At 36.2% G+C, this 19,883-nt stretch overlaps 2 protein-coding genes across 2 annotated transcripts; both read right to left on the bottom strand.

The window, feature by feature from the left end:
• Positions 1-496: 496 nt before the first annotated feature.
• On the bottom strand, positions 497-9,578 carry LOC113062533 (FH1/FH2 domain-containing protein 3-like). The gene is made up of 3 exons (XM_026232444.1): positions 9,279-9,578; positions 2,862-2,974; positions 497-596 (listed from the first exon to the last, which is right to left on the bottom strand). Exons 1-3 carry the CDS (start codon positions 9,441-9,443, stop codon positions 503-505), a joined length of 372 nt encoding a protein of 123 aa, XP_026088229.1. The 5' UTR covers positions 9,444-9,578; the 3' UTR covers positions 497-502.
• A 6,675-nt stretch (positions 9,579-16,253) lies between these two features.
• On the bottom strand, positions 16,254-19,555 carry LOC113062501 (nucleoporin-like protein 2). The gene is made up of 7 exons (XM_026232402.1): positions 19,319-19,555; positions 18,071-18,308; positions 17,898-17,986; positions 17,738-17,814; positions 17,270-17,356; positions 16,921-17,047; positions 16,254-16,715 (listed from the first exon to the last, which is right to left on the bottom strand). Exons 1-7 carry the CDS (start codon positions 19,437-19,439, stop codon positions 16,303-16,305), a joined length of 1,152 nt encoding a protein of 383 aa, XP_026088187.1. The 5' UTR covers positions 19,440-19,555; the 3' UTR covers positions 16,254-16,302.
• Between the last annotated feature and the right edge of the window lie 328 nt (positions 19,556-19,883).

The raw sequence follows: 19,883 nt of genomic DNA, 5'->3' as shown, positions 1-19,883 counted from the left end.
ACACACACACAGGTGTCAAATGTCCCTCTGCGCTGACACATTAAATGCGAGCACATACAAAGGCATGCTGGGAAGTCAAGTGTGAATTATAATGAAGCTGATGAGAGGAGGCATCAAAGCCCCGCCCCGACCTTTGACCCTCCCTGATCTCTAACGGCAACAGCCAATGAGGCACTTGACCTGAGCTCCAGGAATAGACTCGCTATCAGTGAAACAGACATTGAGCAGCACAACTGTGTTCAACACTGATAATAATCAGAAATGTTTCTTGAGCAGTAAATCATCATATTATTCTGATTTCTGAAGATCATGTGACACTGAAGACTGGAGGAATGATGCTGAAAATACAGCGGAGCATCACAGAAATACATTACACTTTAACACAGATTCACACAGAAAACAGATGATTTACTTTATAATAATATTTCACAATTTTACTGCATTTTTGAGCAGAAGATACTAAAGATACTGATTACGGGCACTTCATTTCACTCACGTTTGCTCACATGTGTGTGTGTGTGTGAGACTCACCGATACATGCGTGAACACGAACGCTCAGCTGAGTGCGTAAAATCACACTGTGCTTCTTTCCCCTCCTGAAAACACAGAGAAAATGAGTAATAATGGTCAGAACTGAAGATAATAATAATAAACAGAAATGCACAAGAGATAATGACTAGAAATGTACAGACACAATATCAACACACACACACACACACACACACACACACAAACACACATATACACACACACACACAGTTTTATGATTCTGAAATCATATAAAATTTAAAATTACAAAATAAAATGTATTAGTTCTTAATATAAAATATACATTAAAAAATTTAAATATATGAAAATATTTAATATACACAATTTATAAAAAAATATATAAAATCATAAAATTTTAAATAATTTAAATAATTTAAAAATGAAACAATCAAAATAAAACAATTAATAAAAATGCATTAAATCACAAATTATTTAAGGTAAATAATTTTTAAATAAAACAATCAAAATAAAACAATAACTAAAAATGATTAAATCAGAATACTGTGAAATTGAAATCAGATACTCTGTTTCCGTTGCTCATAATGAGTTGAATTCATACCAAAATTCACATTTCTACTGGTCAAGATTGTCCACAATTTTTAATTTGCGCTCTTTTGTTCTTAGCCCCTTAATTGCTTCTTGCTGCTCTATTTTGAATTTGTTTTTATATTGTCCAATTCTTCTTAATTTAAGTTAAAGATTATAGAAAAATAACCTTGGTAATAAGCTGAAATAATATACATTTTTTATTATTTTTATTATTATTATTAGTTAACCATAATAATCCCGACTACAAGTTACAAAATTAATATTAATATTTTGAATCCATTCAAACATTATGTGGTTTTCTCCATAATCCCAACGATTATGGAGTTTTTTATCATTACAGTGGTGCCGAAGCCCGGAAGAAGCATAAATAAAAAGCAAAACATAAAATATTGGCCCAGGCCTGGTCCTCTCTCGTCCTTCACTATCGTCGCTCCAGTTTTATATCCTTCCACCTAAAACTTAAAGATTTTTTGTGTCACGCATGCATGCATGTCTATTTCCCTCATATTAAAAGTAAAACGCATGTGGACTGATATTTTTCCAATGTCTGGACTCCTCTATTAATGGAGTATATAAACAGACGTTTAAATATACTGGTATTAAATGCATTTTCTGAGAATTAATATTTCACGTTTTTACTGCAAATGTCGAAATGCGCTCTTTGGTCCATCAGTGCTTGAGTCACTGATCACATTAGAATAAAATATCTGATAATAAAATACAAAATTGACTGATTTATGAATGTTTATGCATAGTTCTCATCAGTTGGAAACACAGATGAATGCTTTCATTTGTTGTATTTTTGATCCTGAAAGAAAACAGAACAACAAAAGAGAATATCTGATATTCCGATTGTCAAATATATGCAAGTGGAATTGTATTGTTGTTTAAACACCTTTATAATGATCGCGTTAGTTGAACTGAATGCGCTATATAATTTTATTAAAAAAAAATTGAAATAGGTTTAAATCAAACACATTTTAATATATATATATATATATATATATATATATATATAAACGGAAAACAAAAACATACGTCTTTTACGTCTGTTAACTAATGACTCATGCAGCTGTTCGCGCGGCTGTGATTTTTTTTTAAAAAGTGGAACGTAGGCCTATTTTTACGTTTGCACGTGACTGTATTGAACCCGTGTTTAGACCCGTGTTTCCCCTGTGTCCGACCCGACCCACACCCGTCGGGTACCCGCCCGTGCAGGACTCTAACCTGGTGTATGTTAAACTCCAATCATGAAATCCACTTAAACTCCGCCCCTTTACACTCACGCCCCCTATCAGAGCCACACCCACATCATAACATCCAATCAGCAGCTGATGCACAGAACCAAGCCCCGCCCCACATTTGTTCTTTTTCAATCAGATGTAAGTCACAATAAAGCATAACAGCCACAACGTGACTTTAAATTCTGCTCATCTCCAGACAGACTTTTGATTATTTAGACATTTTCAAAACACAGACACATGAGCTGTGTGACATTAGCACACTGTTGTCTGCGCAGGTGCAGTGAGTCTGTACTGCAGGGATGGAGAGACGCCCAACAGAGACGATGAACCACACTGAGTGCACTTAGAATACCACATACACCTCCCTCGCCCGCTCTCTCTCTCTCTCTCTCTCTCTCTCAGGAAATCTGTTAAGGTGATGTGAGAGCAACTGTCACACACACACACACACACACACACACACAGGATAATACCAACACAGTAAGTGCAGTATAGTGCACTATGTAGTGTGAGTCTCACCCTGCGCAGTCGTCCTGCAGAAATCCCTCGAGTTCATCTCTCTGCTCGTCTAGTGTCGACTCCAGATCCAGATACACACCGGTGTGAGAGAGCTGCAGAGCGCAGTCATCGAGCTGCAGAAACACACACACACACACACACACACACACATTACAGTCAGTGACATTATCACACTATTATCCATGAGATACAGTGCTAGTGTTGTACTGTTGTGTCAAACTATTTCAAATACAGTCAATCAATTATAAAGTACAATGTTTCCATCTAACATGTATTTTGAGCAGCAGTTCATCATATTAATAGAACGTAAATTCCCAATTTATTATATATGTGAAATTTAGTCAGCAGCAAACACAAATGGAGTCATATTTTTCAATGTTCCCTTTCAAGTAGTTAACCAATCTAAAGAAAACATCTGTAAAACAGAACGAAAAGTCCCTTACAAAATGAGTTTGGATGAACATTAAATAAATCTGACCAAAGTTTCTCTGTGTACAAAACAAGTTAATCATCTTCCTCAGAAGAGACAGAAACAGCAGCTCACTTCAATGTCTGATTATAATTACGTCCAGAAGCTTTTGGTGAAATTTAGATGAACTTACTATTTAAGTAGAGAAGTATTCATTTCTTTAGAAAAAAAATTCAACTGCTAGTGTAAATGTAAATTAATAGCATGTTAAAACAATGGAAGTCTGTGGAGTTTCCCCATTCAGAGAGCTGAGTAAAAGCCTGTGCTGTGTTTGTCATGAGCGCAGCTGTTCATGCACTCTTTAGTCATGCGTACTAACGTTTTTAACACATGTAGCCTTCAGCATGTATGTGATTTGTGCTATGAATCCAAACTTGAGCAGCAAATCATCATATTTTCATGATTTCTGAAGATCATGTGGCACTGAAGCCTGGAGGAATGATGCTGAAAATACAGCTGCACATCACAGAAATAAATTACACTTAGAGATTCAAAAAGAAAACAGCTGTTTTACATTTTTACTGTATTTTTGATCAGTTAAATGCGTCCTTGATGAACAGAATAGAAGTCTTTCAAAAATACAATACAACAATTTTACTGACCCCAAACTTTTGAACAGCAGTATAATAAAACAAAGACTATACATCATAATTGATTTCCATACCCAATATTATTAAAAGTAATAAAAATGTCAATTTTTTTAGATAAAATTATTATAATAATTATTTTTTATTATATGTAAAAACTCAGATACTGATTATATAAATCAATAACGATTATTACATATCAAGTAGACCGATAACCGATATTTTGAACTGATATCTGTCTGGTGTAAAAAAAAAGTTAAAGTCTTTAAAATTAAGAATAACCAGGGCTCTGACGAAATTATTTAAATGTTTTTAAATTGTTTTATCTGCAAATTGGTTTTGAAAATGACAGATACCGATAACCATAAAAAAAGCTTAATATTTGCACCGATAATCGGTCAACCCCTATACCCAATATTAATAAAAGTAATAAAAATGTCATTTTTTTTTCAGATAAAATTTTATTATTCATCATGTACACTAGAATTTTGTTAAATAAAACAAACAAAAGATGCATTGATTTGTTACTCTTTTCACATTAGCAAAGAACCCTGCATGAAAGTTTCAATATATATATATTTATAAAATGGATTTAATGTGTACTGTTATACATTTGGTAAAGGCTTCTATCAAAAAAGGGTTGTTCCTTGAGGAGGTTTTGTCATGTTTAGCTCACTTTAGTGTAAAAATGTGTCCTCCAAATATGTTCAAGAAGGTAAAAACTCTGATTATATAAATCAATACCGATTATTACATATCAAGTAGACCGATAACCGATATTTTGAACTGATATATGTCTGCTGTAAAAAAAATAATTATGATGTCAAAATTAAGAATAACATGGGCTCTGATGAAAACTCTTTAAATGCTTTTAAATAGTTTTACCTGCAAATTGGTTTTGAAAATGACAGATACCGATAACCATAAAAAAAGCTTAATATTTGCACCGATATTTGGTCGACCCCTAGTAAAAACACAGGCTGAATCTGACAAGATATTTGGGAAATTGGTCCTTAAGGAAACATCTCACAAACTAGCAAAACATTGTATGATATTAATCCGAATCAGCTTTCATGCAGTATATCAGACTGTTAAGCATGTGAATAAAGCTGTAAGCGTATAAGTGTTGATTTGGTGTGTCCATTGAATCTGAACTCGCCAAACCCAAATCAAACACTTGCTTTCCAGCTTAAGACCTCAACTTTGATTTAAGACAACGCTCAGACCAACAAACTCGGCTCATCCAAGAATGTGTCACACAACCAACGATCAATCACACATGAATCACACGCTGCACCTGCTGGATGAAGAAGAGCATTTTCATGTCTCTGTTTACAGTCAATAGAGATGGTGAAGCACCTCTAAACACACACAGATGACGCTTTGAGAGCATCAGCAGAGGAACAATCATCTAACCCATCTCAAACAAGCACATGATGAGTCAGATGCAGAGTTTAACCTACACAAACACTGGACCTGCTAACAACTGCTTTACAAAACACACACCCTAATAAATGTGTCGGGACTGATGCATACAGATTCACAAAGACTGAATGAATCACAAATGAACCAGATCTTTGCATTTCCTGAAGAAAATGTGCACAAATCAATGTGCATCTTTGGAATTTTTCATCTGTTGTGTCACAAACTGGTGTTCAATTTCTTAAATAAGTTTATTAGCTTGTTAAATCTGTGTAATAAAAATGGTTGGACATTTAACTTGCAATCCAAATACATAAATCTTCAATTTATACTATTACTCACTAATTGTAATAATTATTTTTAAAACTGCAAGCAAAGTTCACAATGAATTACAAAGAAGTAACATGTACTGCAATGATCTTTATTTATCATTTGAAAAATTATATTTAGCGCACTCAAAAAAAGTTTTTTGATATTATTTAAATATGCAAAATGCATGGATTCATATCACCTGGAATCAGCATAAATCTGTTCGCAATAAAAATAATTTAATGTATTAAATTAAAAAGCTAGAAACCATTTTCACTCAGAAACTGCTATCAAAAACGTTAAAATAATCACAAAGAAACATCAAGTGAATTAAATTAATGCATAATTAATTAACATCAAAATTAGAAAGATTGAGATTTTTTTTCGTTATTTTGAAAAACACTCCAATAATCTTTGTTCCAACAGTGTTTATGATTAATTATGATGTTAATATACATAATATCGTATTATCTTCACCCCTTAGAGTTGTATTTAACAGATTAGAGCTGCGCACATATATTCCAGTGTATGAAAGCCACTGAAGACACAGACATCCATCTGAAGTGAGATAATTAGAGTGCAGTGCGGTGAAGATCAGTCCTGTCAGAAAAGCTGAACTCTGGTCAAACATCTCCTGCATTGACTACAGCGTCTGTCTCACATTCTCGGGTTATAAATAGATCCGGCTGAATCTCATACGCAGTGTAAGTGGTAGTTAGTGAAGGCTGAACACTTATGAGCCACTGTCCAACTGTCCTTTACTGCAGCTCACAAAACACTTAACCTCAAAACTAACCCTAACCTAACCTCAACTTAACCTGAACCTAACCCTAACTTAACATAAATTTATCTCTAACCTAACAACAACTTAACTGCAACTTAACCTGAACCTACACTAACTTAACATAAACTTATCCCGAACCTAACAAAAACTTAACTGCAGCTTAACCTGAATTTAATATAAACTTATCTCTAACCTAACAACAACTTAACTGCAACTTAACCTGAACCTACACTAACTTAACATAAACTTATCCCGAACCTAACAACAACTTAACTGCAACTTAACCTGAACCGAACACTAACTTAACATAAACTTATCTCTAACCGAACCAGAACTTAATCCCAACATAAATTTAACCTAACCCTAATTTAATATAAAATTATCCCTAACCTAAGAACAACTTAACTGCAATTTAACCTAAATCCAACCCTAAATTAATATAAATATATCTCTAACCTAAACACAACTTAATCGCAACATAACCTGAACCTACCATAACTGAACATAAATTCATCCCTAACCTAATCACAAATAAACACTAACTTAAACTGAACCTAACATAAACTTTTCCCTAATCTAACCACAACTTAACTGCAACTTAACCTGAACCTAACCCTAACTTAACATAATCTTATCCCTAACCGAACCAGAACTTAATCAAATCATAAATTGAACCTAACCCTAACTTAACATAAACTCATCCCTAAACTAATCACAAATAAACTCTAACTTAACCTGAACCTAACATAAACTTATCCCTAACCTAACCAAAACTTAACACACCACCTTAACCTGGACCTAACCCTTACTTAACACAAACTTATCCAGAATCTAACCCAAACTAATTTAACTAATTGAAATGAAATAAAATATTAAACTTTTATTTCTGTTAGTTGCCATTTTCATTTTAATTTTAACTTGAACTAAAATGACTAAAACAGAAATACATTTTTTTTAATTATACATTTAATAAAGCAAAAACAAATTAAAATGATAAACCAAATTAATTTAATTTTGACTTAAATTTAAATGAAAACAGAAAATGTAAAAATAAAAGCTCAAACAAGACAAAAATAAAAACTAATAAACTAAATGTAATGCATATTTATCAGCCGTACTCTCAAATCATAGTAAAGTTTATTATTAACTATTTCCATATTTTTTTTGCATTTATTCAAATTGCTTCAAATCAGCATAAATTATAGTTCATTGTGAAATCAATTACATTAATTCAGTTAAAAAGTGTGAAGATAGTTAATAAATGACAATGTGCAACATGCAATATTCATTTAGTTAAAATGTATGAGACTGAAACAAATCAGATTTATTAAAAAAGAGGCCTTGTTATTCTGTATTTCCCAAAAAAATTTGTTCAGTTACAGAAATCTGACGTGCCTCATTCATCATTCATGCATCACATTACATTTATTCACAACATTTATATGCAATTCAAATACACAAATCTTAAATTTAAGCCTTATTTTAACATGCATTTCAAACAGTAGATCATGGCTCTTTCAACATCAGGATCACAAGGAATGCATGATAATACAGGTGCAATTAATGCAATGTAAGTCGCTTCGGATGAAAGTGTCTGGCAAAAGCAGATGCTTATATACAGATTCGACCCAAACAGTCAATTACTGGCCATGACTTTCACTCAAATGACAGACTGACACAGAAAAACACAGCACCACATGCAAACAGAGAGAAGCAGAGAAGGACGCACAGATGTCAGCTTAACAAACAGTGAAGCTCAAATCATTGATGAGACACTGATGCAGTGCTACATTTCTCCAAAACTGATGAAGACACACACTCATTTATATCTTGGATAATCTCAGGGCGAGCACATGTGTGTCCCTGCAGCACAAAAACAGTCTGAAGTCTCAGGGGTATATTTGTAACAATAGCCAAAAATAAATTGTATGAGTCAAAATGACAGATTTTTCTTTTATGCCAGAAATCATGAGGATATTACGTAAAGATCATGTTCCATGAACATATTTTTGTAAACATACCGTTAATATATCAGAACTTCATTTTTGATTGCTAAGACTTCATTTGAACATCTTTAAAGATGATTTTCTCAATATTTAGATTATTTTGCTCCCTCAGATTCCAGATTTTCTAATAGTTGCATCTCAGACAAATACTGTCCTCCGAACAAACCACACATCACTGGAGAGATCATTTATTCAATATAAATCTCAATTTCGAAACATTGACACTGAGGTAACAAATTTGGATCATTTTTGGCTGAACTACTGTTTTAAGTACGAGAGTAATGCACCCGTGACACAAAACACCTCTTCTGTCTCTGATTGAGTCTTTTATCCAGTCAAAGCTCTTTAAGAGTCAGAAACGTCTTCAGCTCCAGCTTCTCCTGTGTTTTGATCAAGTAAATGTCAATATGTTTTAATTAAATATTCGAGCTGTAAAAGCCTGATGCATCAAATATGATCTTCTTTTGTATTATATCTGAATGTTCAGTAAAGTGTTAGGAAATAATTCTATTCCTCTGACTGTTATTTCAGTGTAAACTCGACTCATAAATCAGTGTGAATGAATGAGCGGCTCTAAATGCGGCTCAGTGCCGCACCTGTCGCGCTTTAAAACCACCACAACTGACCTCATATAACACACATATATATATAGTATATATACTATAAGACTAAATCGAATTAAATAACTCTCGAGAGGTTTAAAAATATAACTTTATTATTTCAGACAGTATTTGTTTTTGTTGTAGAAAATATCGCCTGGAAAAGACTTTTGAATGAACATAAGGTCAATGCTTTAACTCTATTGTAGTGAGTTTGTGTGCTGCTGAAGAGTGATCTGACCTTGTGAGGGGCTTTGAGGAGTCGGTGGACCCCTGCGAGCTGGTTTATCAGAGGAATATCTTCTCTGAAGGTGTAGAGAGGAGCTCGGGTCGGTTCCGGGAAATTGGTGCTGTTGAACGGATCGGTGTCGTCTAGAAACTGAACCCGGCACACAAACGAAGACATGATGCATCCGTGCACGGGTCCCCGGCGTCTCCAAGCAGGCAGGCGTCCTTCCTCCCCGATAACGACAACAGCACACGGTCAGCGGCGGAGAGGAGAAGCTCGTCCTGTGTCGTGCTGAGTGTCCGTGTCACGGGCAGCGGGTCACAGCCGGACGCCCCCCGCGGATTAAGCGCTTTACCAGCGGGACGCGATGATGACGGGCAAACCGCGGCCTCTAGCGGCGGAGCAGAGTAATGCACTCTGATTATTACTGACGGCGTACAGCACATGGTAAACTTAAATATGTATATACATTTCAGAATGTGATGCATCCTTGGGAAAAATCTGAAAATATAGCCCACCCCCCCACCCTACACACACGCACACAAAAATACAATACAATACAAATACAATATAGGCTAATGTTGTTTTAAGTCTCTGTATAAAACATGAAGACAAGATATCTCAGGTAAAAAAATAAATGAAGGTACCTTATATATACCTATACTATACTTACCCAGCTGATGCATTGCATTAAAAATTGCAAACATTTTATTTTTTTGAAATGCTGCTGAAATATGCAAAAGATGCATCATCCTATTAAATATGCACTAATTTGCATACAAGCTGTAACCTGAATTTTAGACAAAGTCAAGTCGTATAGCGATTTTTATTTCTGGCAAAATATGCTATATGTCGTAATCGTTGAAGTTCAATATATTTTTGGAAATTTAAATATATTCTTTGTCAACTTCACAAAATAAAAATAAAAAATGTATTTTAAGGGGCAAGACATTTTTACATTTTTTTTCGGCCTTCAAAAAAAATTAAATGAAATAAAATAAATATATAAATACAAATTTAAAAAAATTCAGTTATACATTTAGGCTTAATTCATTGATTATTTTTATATGTTCACGTCTGTTATAGAAAACAAATAAAGATTTTCTGCACGTGACATTTGTGAATGCATTTTCTTCAAAGGCAAAATATATTTTGAATGTTTTTTTAAATTTACAAAAAAAGTGGCCAAAATATGTTTGTAGAAAATATGTTTATGAAAATATATTTTTAAACATTTTTTACTAAATATATTTTAGCCAGTTAAGTAGATTTAGAAATATATGTAAAAATATGTAAATATGTTAAGAAAAAAAATTCAATCTTTGATTTTGTTGACATATTAGAGTTAAATGTTTTTCCAGAGTTTTGGATTTCTCAAATTCAACATGTTTTTAAGAATAAAATGTTAAATATGCACCAGTGTGAATGATATAAACAACCCCTCGGTATTAATCTTCAGAATATAGATATGAACAAAACTGCTAAGTTTGCTGTATATGTAAGAGCAACAACAACAAAAAATCTTTTCAAATATGGATTCAAACTGAAATGTACAGATGCAAATAGATAAAGTGCAATTAAAATAAACACATGAAAGTGTATTTCTTTTCACCTTAGTCTGAAAGAAGACATTATAAAAAACCAAACAGCCCAAAATCTCAAAACTGACCCATTCATTCTCATGTCTATGACTGTTATCGTTTGTGGATTTATCATCAGATCATGAATCCTGGTTCATCTGTCACCAGGATCAGTCATTGACAGGAAGGTATTATGAAGACGTGTTTGACGTACTGTACTGCACTGATCTGAAGCGTTCGTGGTTCACCTGTGGATCAGAGTCGGCGTGACGTCACTCGCTCCAAACTAAAACAAGCTTGTTTCAGAAACACAGAACCGGGTTATGGTAAGAATAAATCCTAAACAAAGCATTGATGATAAAACTAGTGTTTACTAACACACATACTCACACACACACACACACAGACACACACACACACACACACACACACACACTCTCTCTCTCTCTCTCCCACACACACACACACACACACACACCTCGTGCTGACCATCTTCCTGATCAGAGGCCTGACGCTCAAAGTGTTTTACTCCTTCTCTCTGGCGTTTGGACTCATCTCCTTCTCCAGCTACACCTCGCTCCAGTCAGTATCTCCAGCCTTTGACAGCCGCTCAGTTTGACTTCAGAAACACTCCTCTGTGTGTGTGTGTGTGTGTGTGTGTGTGTGTGTGTGTGTGCAGTAATAACTGTGAGCAGGACGCATTCATCATCTCGGTGATCAACGGTCTCACGTCTATACACACAGCCATCGTGATTTACTCCATCATCGGCTTCAGAGCCACGGAGAGGTTCGAGGTCCGTCTCAACCGGTGACTGCTTCCTTCTCCAACAGATACTGAGAGACGCTCATGTAATCTTACAGTAAGATCTCCAGGTCAACAACAGAGAACGCTCATCAGTTTCTCTTTCTCATGTTGTTTTTCTCTGTGGAACACACAAAAGGAAAGATTATTTATGTACCTCTTATATGCAACACTTTATAGTGACTACAACTGTCCAGCTCATAAAAGTGTTCCATATGAGTCTGGAGCAATATATATATATATATATACAGGGGCGGATCTAGAAAAATATTGATGGGGTTGCGAGAAGGGGGCAGGAATTTTTGAGGGTTGGCAACATATGGCAGACGTATATATACTGAATTTAGTCACAGTTATCACAGATTGATGATAAATATATGTGCACACTACAAAAGGACACAGCTATCATTTACAAACTTAATCTCATGCAATCAATGTCTTGCATTTGAAACAGTTCATATAAGGAATAAGTGACCATACCCCATAAGCACCACACACTCACTAATGCATACAGTATGCATCCACATGACATTAAGAGCATTATAAAAGATTCAGTCTTATCAATATGTCAATTTATTATAAGAAACACAAAACTTTAACAGCCATTTCCAGCTGGGGAGACTCAAGTGATTTTCTTCTGTTTAGTGTTAATCATAGTGCGCTTGCGTGCACATGTGTAGCATACATCATGTGTTAATATAGTGAAGAGCTGAAAACACCACGCGTGCTTCAGTGTGTGTATGTGTGTGTGTGTGTGTGTGTGTGTGTGTGTGTGTGTGTGTAGCACACATTCCCAGAGACGTGTATAACATCACCTTAAGTGTTCCCATAAGCAGGATTTATTGTTGTGCCCCCTTCCTCAAATATGATGATGGAAAAAACCCTACTACAGGGGTGAAAAAAAGAACTTTAATCAAATAAAAAACTAAATGAATAAATTGTATTATTTACAAATCACAATTGTAGCTCTCGACATTTACCTGTGGCTATAACTTTATTATGACTCTAATTTATTTTATAGTCTCAAGCATAAAGAAAGCATAAGCAGTTTTACTCTGATAAAACCATGGTTTATTTTTGTAAGGGTTGTGATATGCACGTTTTTTGTTGAATAAATTATAAAGCCTGTGTCATCTATAGCAAAAAGGTGTCCAAAAATGAAAGATTATTGTTAAAACCATGGGTCATTTTCATAAGGGAACCTGAAAAAAAAAAACTTTCACAGGAATGTGCCTGAAAGTGATAAACTGGCCTCGATTTTACCTAAATGATTCTACTTTATTTTAATATATATACAAAATGTATAAGGTGTGCATTGTAGCTGACACTTTAATGAACACATTACAATTACAATCTCCTCAAATGCTATTGAGCTTCAAATTTGCTTTTGAGTCCATGTGAAAGAGTAGCATAATTTACATATGATTTACAGATTATTTTAATAAATATCAAACATTTAATTCAATTGTGCATTATACCTGACACCTAGATGAACAATTACAGTTGTTTTTATGACTGTAAGTCATTCTCCTCAAATGCTACTGACGTTAGAAAAGTCTATACCAATATCGCATGTAACTTTAAAGACGGTCCCTAAATTTGAGACTCTCGAACGTCCAATGTCAAGCCAACTTTATGTTTTTTTTTAGTTTTGTTTTGTTTTGTTTTGTTACTTTTAGTTTTCTTTTCTCTTCGCTGGATTGCTGATGTACTCTTCCCGGGCATAGATGTTCATCCATCAATTATGAACATTCAGCCGCAAACATGAGGTGCGAGCGGTCGCGAGCGCGGATGGGAGATTTTATTGATAGATAGATAATACATTTTTACCTAACATTTCCTCCTGAGTCTCAGGCCGGTGACACTGGCTGCGTGGCGTGAGCGTGGCGGTTCTGCTGCGTGTCTTTACACACCAGAACTGTGCCTGACGCGGCGCTGCTGCTGCTGTAGGTGACAGAGGGAGACCGCCGACAGACCCGGATTTTGTCTTCATGACAACAATATCTATACTTCATGTTGAGCATAAATATAAATCCTACTGATAAAGGACACCCTCAACAGTATTGACGGCAAAATAGACTATGTTTGACAGGTGCAATATTTGAAAATTATTAATGTATTTTTTAAATTACATTTATATCTGAATTATTTGAGTTCAAAGCGGGTTCGCGAATCATTTGAGTCAGTTTGGGGATTGCGAAACATTTGAATCAGTTCGGGAGTTCGTAGCGGGATCGCGAATCATTTGAGTCAGTTATGGGAATCGCGAATCATTTGAGTCAGTTCGGGAGTTCAAAGCGGGTTCGCGAATCATTTGAGTCAGTTTGGCGATCGCAAATCATTTGAATCAGTTCGGGAGTTCGCAGATGGATCGCGAATCATGTCAGTTATGGGAATCGCGAATCATTTGAGTCAGTTCGGGAGTTCAAAGCGGGTTCGCGAATCATTTGAGTCAGTTTGGCAATCGCAAATCATTTGAATCAGTTCGGGAGTTCGCAGATGGATCGCGAATCATTTGAGTCAGTTATGGGAATCGCGATTCATTTGAGTCAGTTCGGGAGTTCAAAGCGGGTTCGCGAATCATTTGAGTCAGTTTGGCGATCGCGAATCATTTGAATCAGTTCCGGAGTTCGCGGCGGGTTCGCGAATTGAGTCAGTTTGGCGATCGCGAATCATTTGAATCAGTTCGGGAGTTCGCGGCGGGTTCGCGAATTGAGTCAGTTATGGGAATCGCGAATTATTTGAGTTCAAAGCGGGTTCGCGAATCATTTGAATCAGTTCGGGAGTTCAAAGCGGGTTCTCAAATAATTTGAATCAGTTCGGGAGTTCGCAGCGGGTTCGCGAATTGAGTCAGTTATGGGAATCGCGAATTATTTGAGTTCAAAGCGGGTTCGCGAATCATTTGAGTCAGCTCGGGAGTTCAAAGCGGGTTCGCAAATCATTTGAATCAGTTCGGGAGTTCGCAGCGAGATCACGAATCATGAAAGATTCACTTTTGTAAATTTTCAAATTGGCCCTAAACTTTAATTTATTGCTGCCAACTGCTACATGTTTGATAAATAAATATGTGTCCCTGGAGCACAAAAAGCAGTTTTAAGTCTCTGGGGTATATTTGTAGCAATAGCCAAAAATATTTTTTTTTTCAGTAATGTAAGTTAATTAATATGACCAATGCATTACTATGAATAATAACTGAACTGTGAGTGGTAAAGAGTGATGTGCTGTTAGCTGATCATGGCTGGGTGTTTGCAGGAGAACAAGTCGTATCCGGACTGGATCTACGGGATCATCCTGATCCCCTCGAGCTGGACACAGAGCACACCTGGAGTCCTGGTGCTCACGCGGCTCTCACAGGTTCTAGTCTGACCTGCAACACTGTCCTCACATCAGGGAACAAAGACGTTTACAGACGTGATGTGCACCGAGAGCAGTTCATAGGCATCTCTTCTGGGGATTGTGCAAAGTAGAGTTTTATTGTCTTAGTAAACAACTTAATAAAGTCTGCACAGATTTGCATTCACTCAGATTTCTTCACCGGTGGCTTCATGCACAACAGACTTCATTTCTGCATTTGTAAATTTCATGCTTTCTCTTATAAAACACTGTTCTTTTGTCTGTTTGTGCATTATATAGTATATAATATTACATGCGGTCTTCTAACTATTAGAGGTTTGTGTAATTGTTCATGTATTATTTATGTTTTTGTTCTTCTTAATGCGCGTTTTCAAATAAACTCATTTTGATTGTGTACACGGTTTGATTTAAGAAAGCACACATAATCATAATCAATCCCTCATAAAGCATGCATAAGTCAGAACAACGTTTATCATTCCTGTATTATTGTTTAGTGAAAAGCTAAATCCAAACACTAAAAATAAAAATAATGATATAAACACATGGACATGAATCGAGGTTATTAGATTTAACTAAAACAATAACATTCAGGCTTATTTTATTTCTATGTATCTATCTATAAAAATAATGATAAAACACAAAAAAAAATAACTATAACTTTAAATAAATTAAACAAAAATATTGTCTTTATTCTCATAATATTTTTACATTATTCTCATAATTTCAATTTTATTCTCGAAATATTATAAACTTTAATCTCATAATCTTAGATTATTTATTTATTTTACGTAGCTGTAATTTAGTTACAGTTCATTAATTATAGTGAATTAAAACTTAATAATAAATAATATAAAAATTATAATAAATTATATTATTAAATTATAATAAAAAATAAAATTAAAGATTACCTGAAATAAAACATTAAAAACATTTTTTTTCATCTAGTTGCCAAAGACACATTTCTAATTTTCCTTTAGTTTATATTAATGCACTAAAATAACAAACTCAAACTGAAAAAATGTAAATACTAAAAACTATACAGACACTAAAAGGAATAATAAAAATGACATAAATATATATATATATAATTTAAATAACTAATTAAAAAAAATACAAAGCATCCCAATGTTCATCATAGACAGATACAAATTATATTTGTTCTCATTCCTTCATGTGCAATAATTATTTTAGGACCAGGATACAGCATTTTTCTTAGACTTACTCAAACTCCTTAAACACAGACACACACTCTCTGGGTCCATAAACACATTTAATAATCCAGCATTAAAAGACAAGCCCATCAGAGCACCAGGAGGTCCGCAGGAGGCGGTTTGAGAGGGATCTGTCCCAGCGTGAAGCGTTTGGAGGTGAACTCCTTCAGTTCCTCTGCTGTGAGGTCAGTGTGGGTGGAGAACAGAGCCGTGTCCGCTCCGAACACACCGCTGGAGCCGCTCTGAAGCACAGCGGACGCCGAGGACTCGCCAGGAGACGGCCTGAAGCTGAACGAGGACACAGACACAGAGCTGGCCTGGGGCTCGGAGAAAGAGAAGGAGGACGCAGACGCAGCAGGAGCGCAGCCGAAACCTGAGGAGGACTGAGCCAACACACCGCTGACTACACCAGAGGCATGCTGGGTACTCGACGCCGCTCCGAAGCCAGTCTTAGACGGGGCGAAGCTGAACGTGCTACTGCTCTGAGAGCCCTGACCAAACCCTGAGAAAAACAACACAGAAGTGCTCAGACAAACACCAGCAGAACCACACATACAGTTTTTACTGCATCTGAGCCAATTAATGCAGCCTCAGTGCACAGATGAGACTTTATCAAGGCATACATTAGGCAATAACAACGTAGTGCTTCAATATCGACACTTCTGAGGCTCTCTAAATGCAGATTTCTGACTGAATCCTGAACAAACCTGCCGCTCCAAAGCCGGTCGATGAAGAGGATGATGAAGAAGAGGTGGCTCCAAACCCTGACGCGGTGGAGCCGAAGCCGGAGCCAGGGGTGGATGTTTGGAGACTGGGGTTATTGAGCTCGGAGATCTGGGGACATCAATCACAAGACGTCAGCTGTGTGTGAGTGTGTGTGTGTGTGTGTGTGTGTGTGAGGACGCTGCTGAAGATCTGTGCGTGTGTGTGTGTGTGTGTGTGAGGACGCTGCTGAAGATCTGTGCGTGTGTGTCAGAGGACGCTGCTGAAGATCTGTGTGTGTGTGTGTGTGTGTGTGTGTGTGTGTGTGTGTGTGGACGCTGCTGAAGGTCTCACCACACTGATCCGAGTGGAGCTGCTCATGCTCCTCAGCTCCTGGACTCTGCTCCTCCACTGATCCGCCAGCTGCTGAACCGAGCTCATCTGAAACAACACACACAGCTTTACAACTCCACAACTAACACACAGCTAAGGTAACAGACCACAGAAACTGAAGGAGTGACACATGCTTTAGAAGTGTGACCCTGCGGTCTTGAGTCTCTGGGGATATTTGAAGAAATAGCCAACAATACACTGTGTGGCTCAAAATACAGCTGTGCATCACAGAAATAAATTACATTTTAACATGCATTCACTTAGAAAACAGCTGTTTTACATTAGAATAATATTTCACTATTTTACAGCATTTTTAATTAACCCTGGTGAGCAGAAGAGACTTGTTTCTACATCCCTGACATTAACTATCGTGCACATAGAAGCTCCCTGGAATCCACAGGTGCTGTAGAAGTGAAGTGGTGGTCTTACGTAAGCCTGTAGATCACCAGACGCTCGGCCGCTGTAATACTCCAGCCTCAGCTCCTCAGGAGACACCTCCACAAACCCTGCAAAACAGATAACAACAGAACATTTCCACTGGGTGAAGCCCACCAGAGGCGAAAGACTTCAGTCTGAGTGCTGAACTCACCCGAAAGCTTGCCGGGGAGGACAGAATAACAGGAGAACGGCCACTGCCCCGAAGTCTGCCAGACCTCCATGTCTTTCTGGATGGTGTCCCTGTAATAAAAGCAAGCGTGCAGCTTCAGGCGTGTGTGTGTGTGTGTGTATGCTGGTTAATGCATCAGAGGAAACAGCTCTTACACATCATCCGTGGAGCTCTGTGCATCTTTCTCAGAGGGAGTGTTTGAGGCGAGCGCTGAGAATCTGTTCTGGCTGCTGAAGCTGAAGTCGGAGCTCTTGACGTCTCGTGGCGTTCCTCCTCCTCCTCCTCCTCCTCCTCGGCTCCAGTCGTTATTACCGTCACGAGAGAACGAGGACTGCTGCACATAATCACCACCGCTGCGCTGAGACGGGTTTATCCACACGCGGTTCCCATAACCTGAGAAACACCAGCATCACCGGTCAGTCCAGCTCTACAATACTTAGAGAAAACCTTCTGATCTTGAGGTTTACATATCGAAAATTATTATTCCTAAAAACATAAATAGTGCCTGTTTTCAAACTAGACCAGAGTGTATTTAAATACTCACTTTACTATATTAATATAGTGTTATTATTAATATTAAAAGAGTATGCATTACAGAAAAGAGAATATAGTGAATGTTATATTTTCAGACACTTATTGTATTTCTTTGCAAATTAAATGTAAATGTATTATATTTTAAATTGACAGTAAATGCAACCAGTTGAACTCAAAAGTGCGTCATACATCATATGCAATTTTATAATTATTTCTAATGTCTTTGAAATCTGTTTATGTGCACTGACCAAATAGAACAGAAAATAATAAGAAATTATAAATAAAATAATTCTGCATAATCAAGGCTGCGTTTATATGATTAAAAATACAGAAAACTACAGTAATATTGTACAATATAATTGCAATTTAAAATAAAAGTTTTCTATTTTATTATACTTTAAAATCTAATTTATTTCTGTGATGTGCAGCTGTATTTTCAGCATCATTCCTCCAGTCTTCAGTGTTACATGATCTTCAGAAATCATTCGAATATGATGATTTATTATCAATATTATTTTTGGAACCGAAAATACTTTTTTTTTCATGATTCTTTGATGAATGAAGTTCAACTAAACAGCACTAAATCACTAGTTTACTATTTAAATCAATGTGATAACGAGTTAGGTCAAACGTAATCTAAAAGTAATCTGATTACTTTACCTTAAACGTGTAATGTAACGGATTACGTTACTAACTACAATTTCTGTCATGTGATTTAGAATTAGTAATAGATTACTCTGGTTATACTATGGTAATTGTTTAGTAAGAGACACTCGATTGAATCAGACTTTACCTGGATTCTGTTTTAATCATGAAAAACATAACGTTGTTAAATATAGAATGTAATATATAATGATTGTGTGTTTGACCTCCTCTGCTGGGCTGCTGGTTTCCTCTGAAATCTCCTCCTCTTCCGCCTCTTGGATGTTCATTCCAGCACTTGTCTCCGTATCTACAGCGACCTTGAAGAAAGAAGTTGCACACCGTCATTTTTAAACTTTACAAACACAAAACATGAGCTGTTTGTGGTACGAAGACCTCGACGCTGCTTCTCGAGCTAAGCGACGGCGTGACGCAAGACGCACACTCAGACGTAAACAAACGGTTTCAAAATAAAAGTCTTGGTTGCGGGGCGCTTCTTGGGAACGTATTAGAAAACATTTTCTTTTTTTTTAAATCGGATTTAACTGGCATGAGTTAATCAGAACCGTTTTGTGTCTTTGGAAAAATAATTGAACTTATGCAGCATGTTAGCTGGAAACTTTGAAGGTATATCTATATATAATTAAATTAATAAAATAATGAAAACACAAGTTTACAGTTTTCCTGTTGCTTAAACGTTTCTGAGAAAAACACAGTTCTGACAGCATAGCTGATGGCTGACTGGTTTATATTACAGTTTTTACTGAATAGCTAAACACGTTTCTTGAAACC

Source organism: Carassius auratus, chromosome 44 (genome assembly GCF_003368295.1).
Source record: "Carassius auratus strain Wakin chromosome 44, ASM336829v1, whole genome shotgun sequence".
Classification (NCBI taxonomy): Eukaryota; Metazoa; Chordata; class Actinopteri; order Cypriniformes; family Cyprinidae; genus Carassius; species Carassius auratus.
The sequence above is the reverse complement of the archived record's forward strand: the minus strand, read 5'-3'. Positions and strand labels throughout refer to the sequence as shown.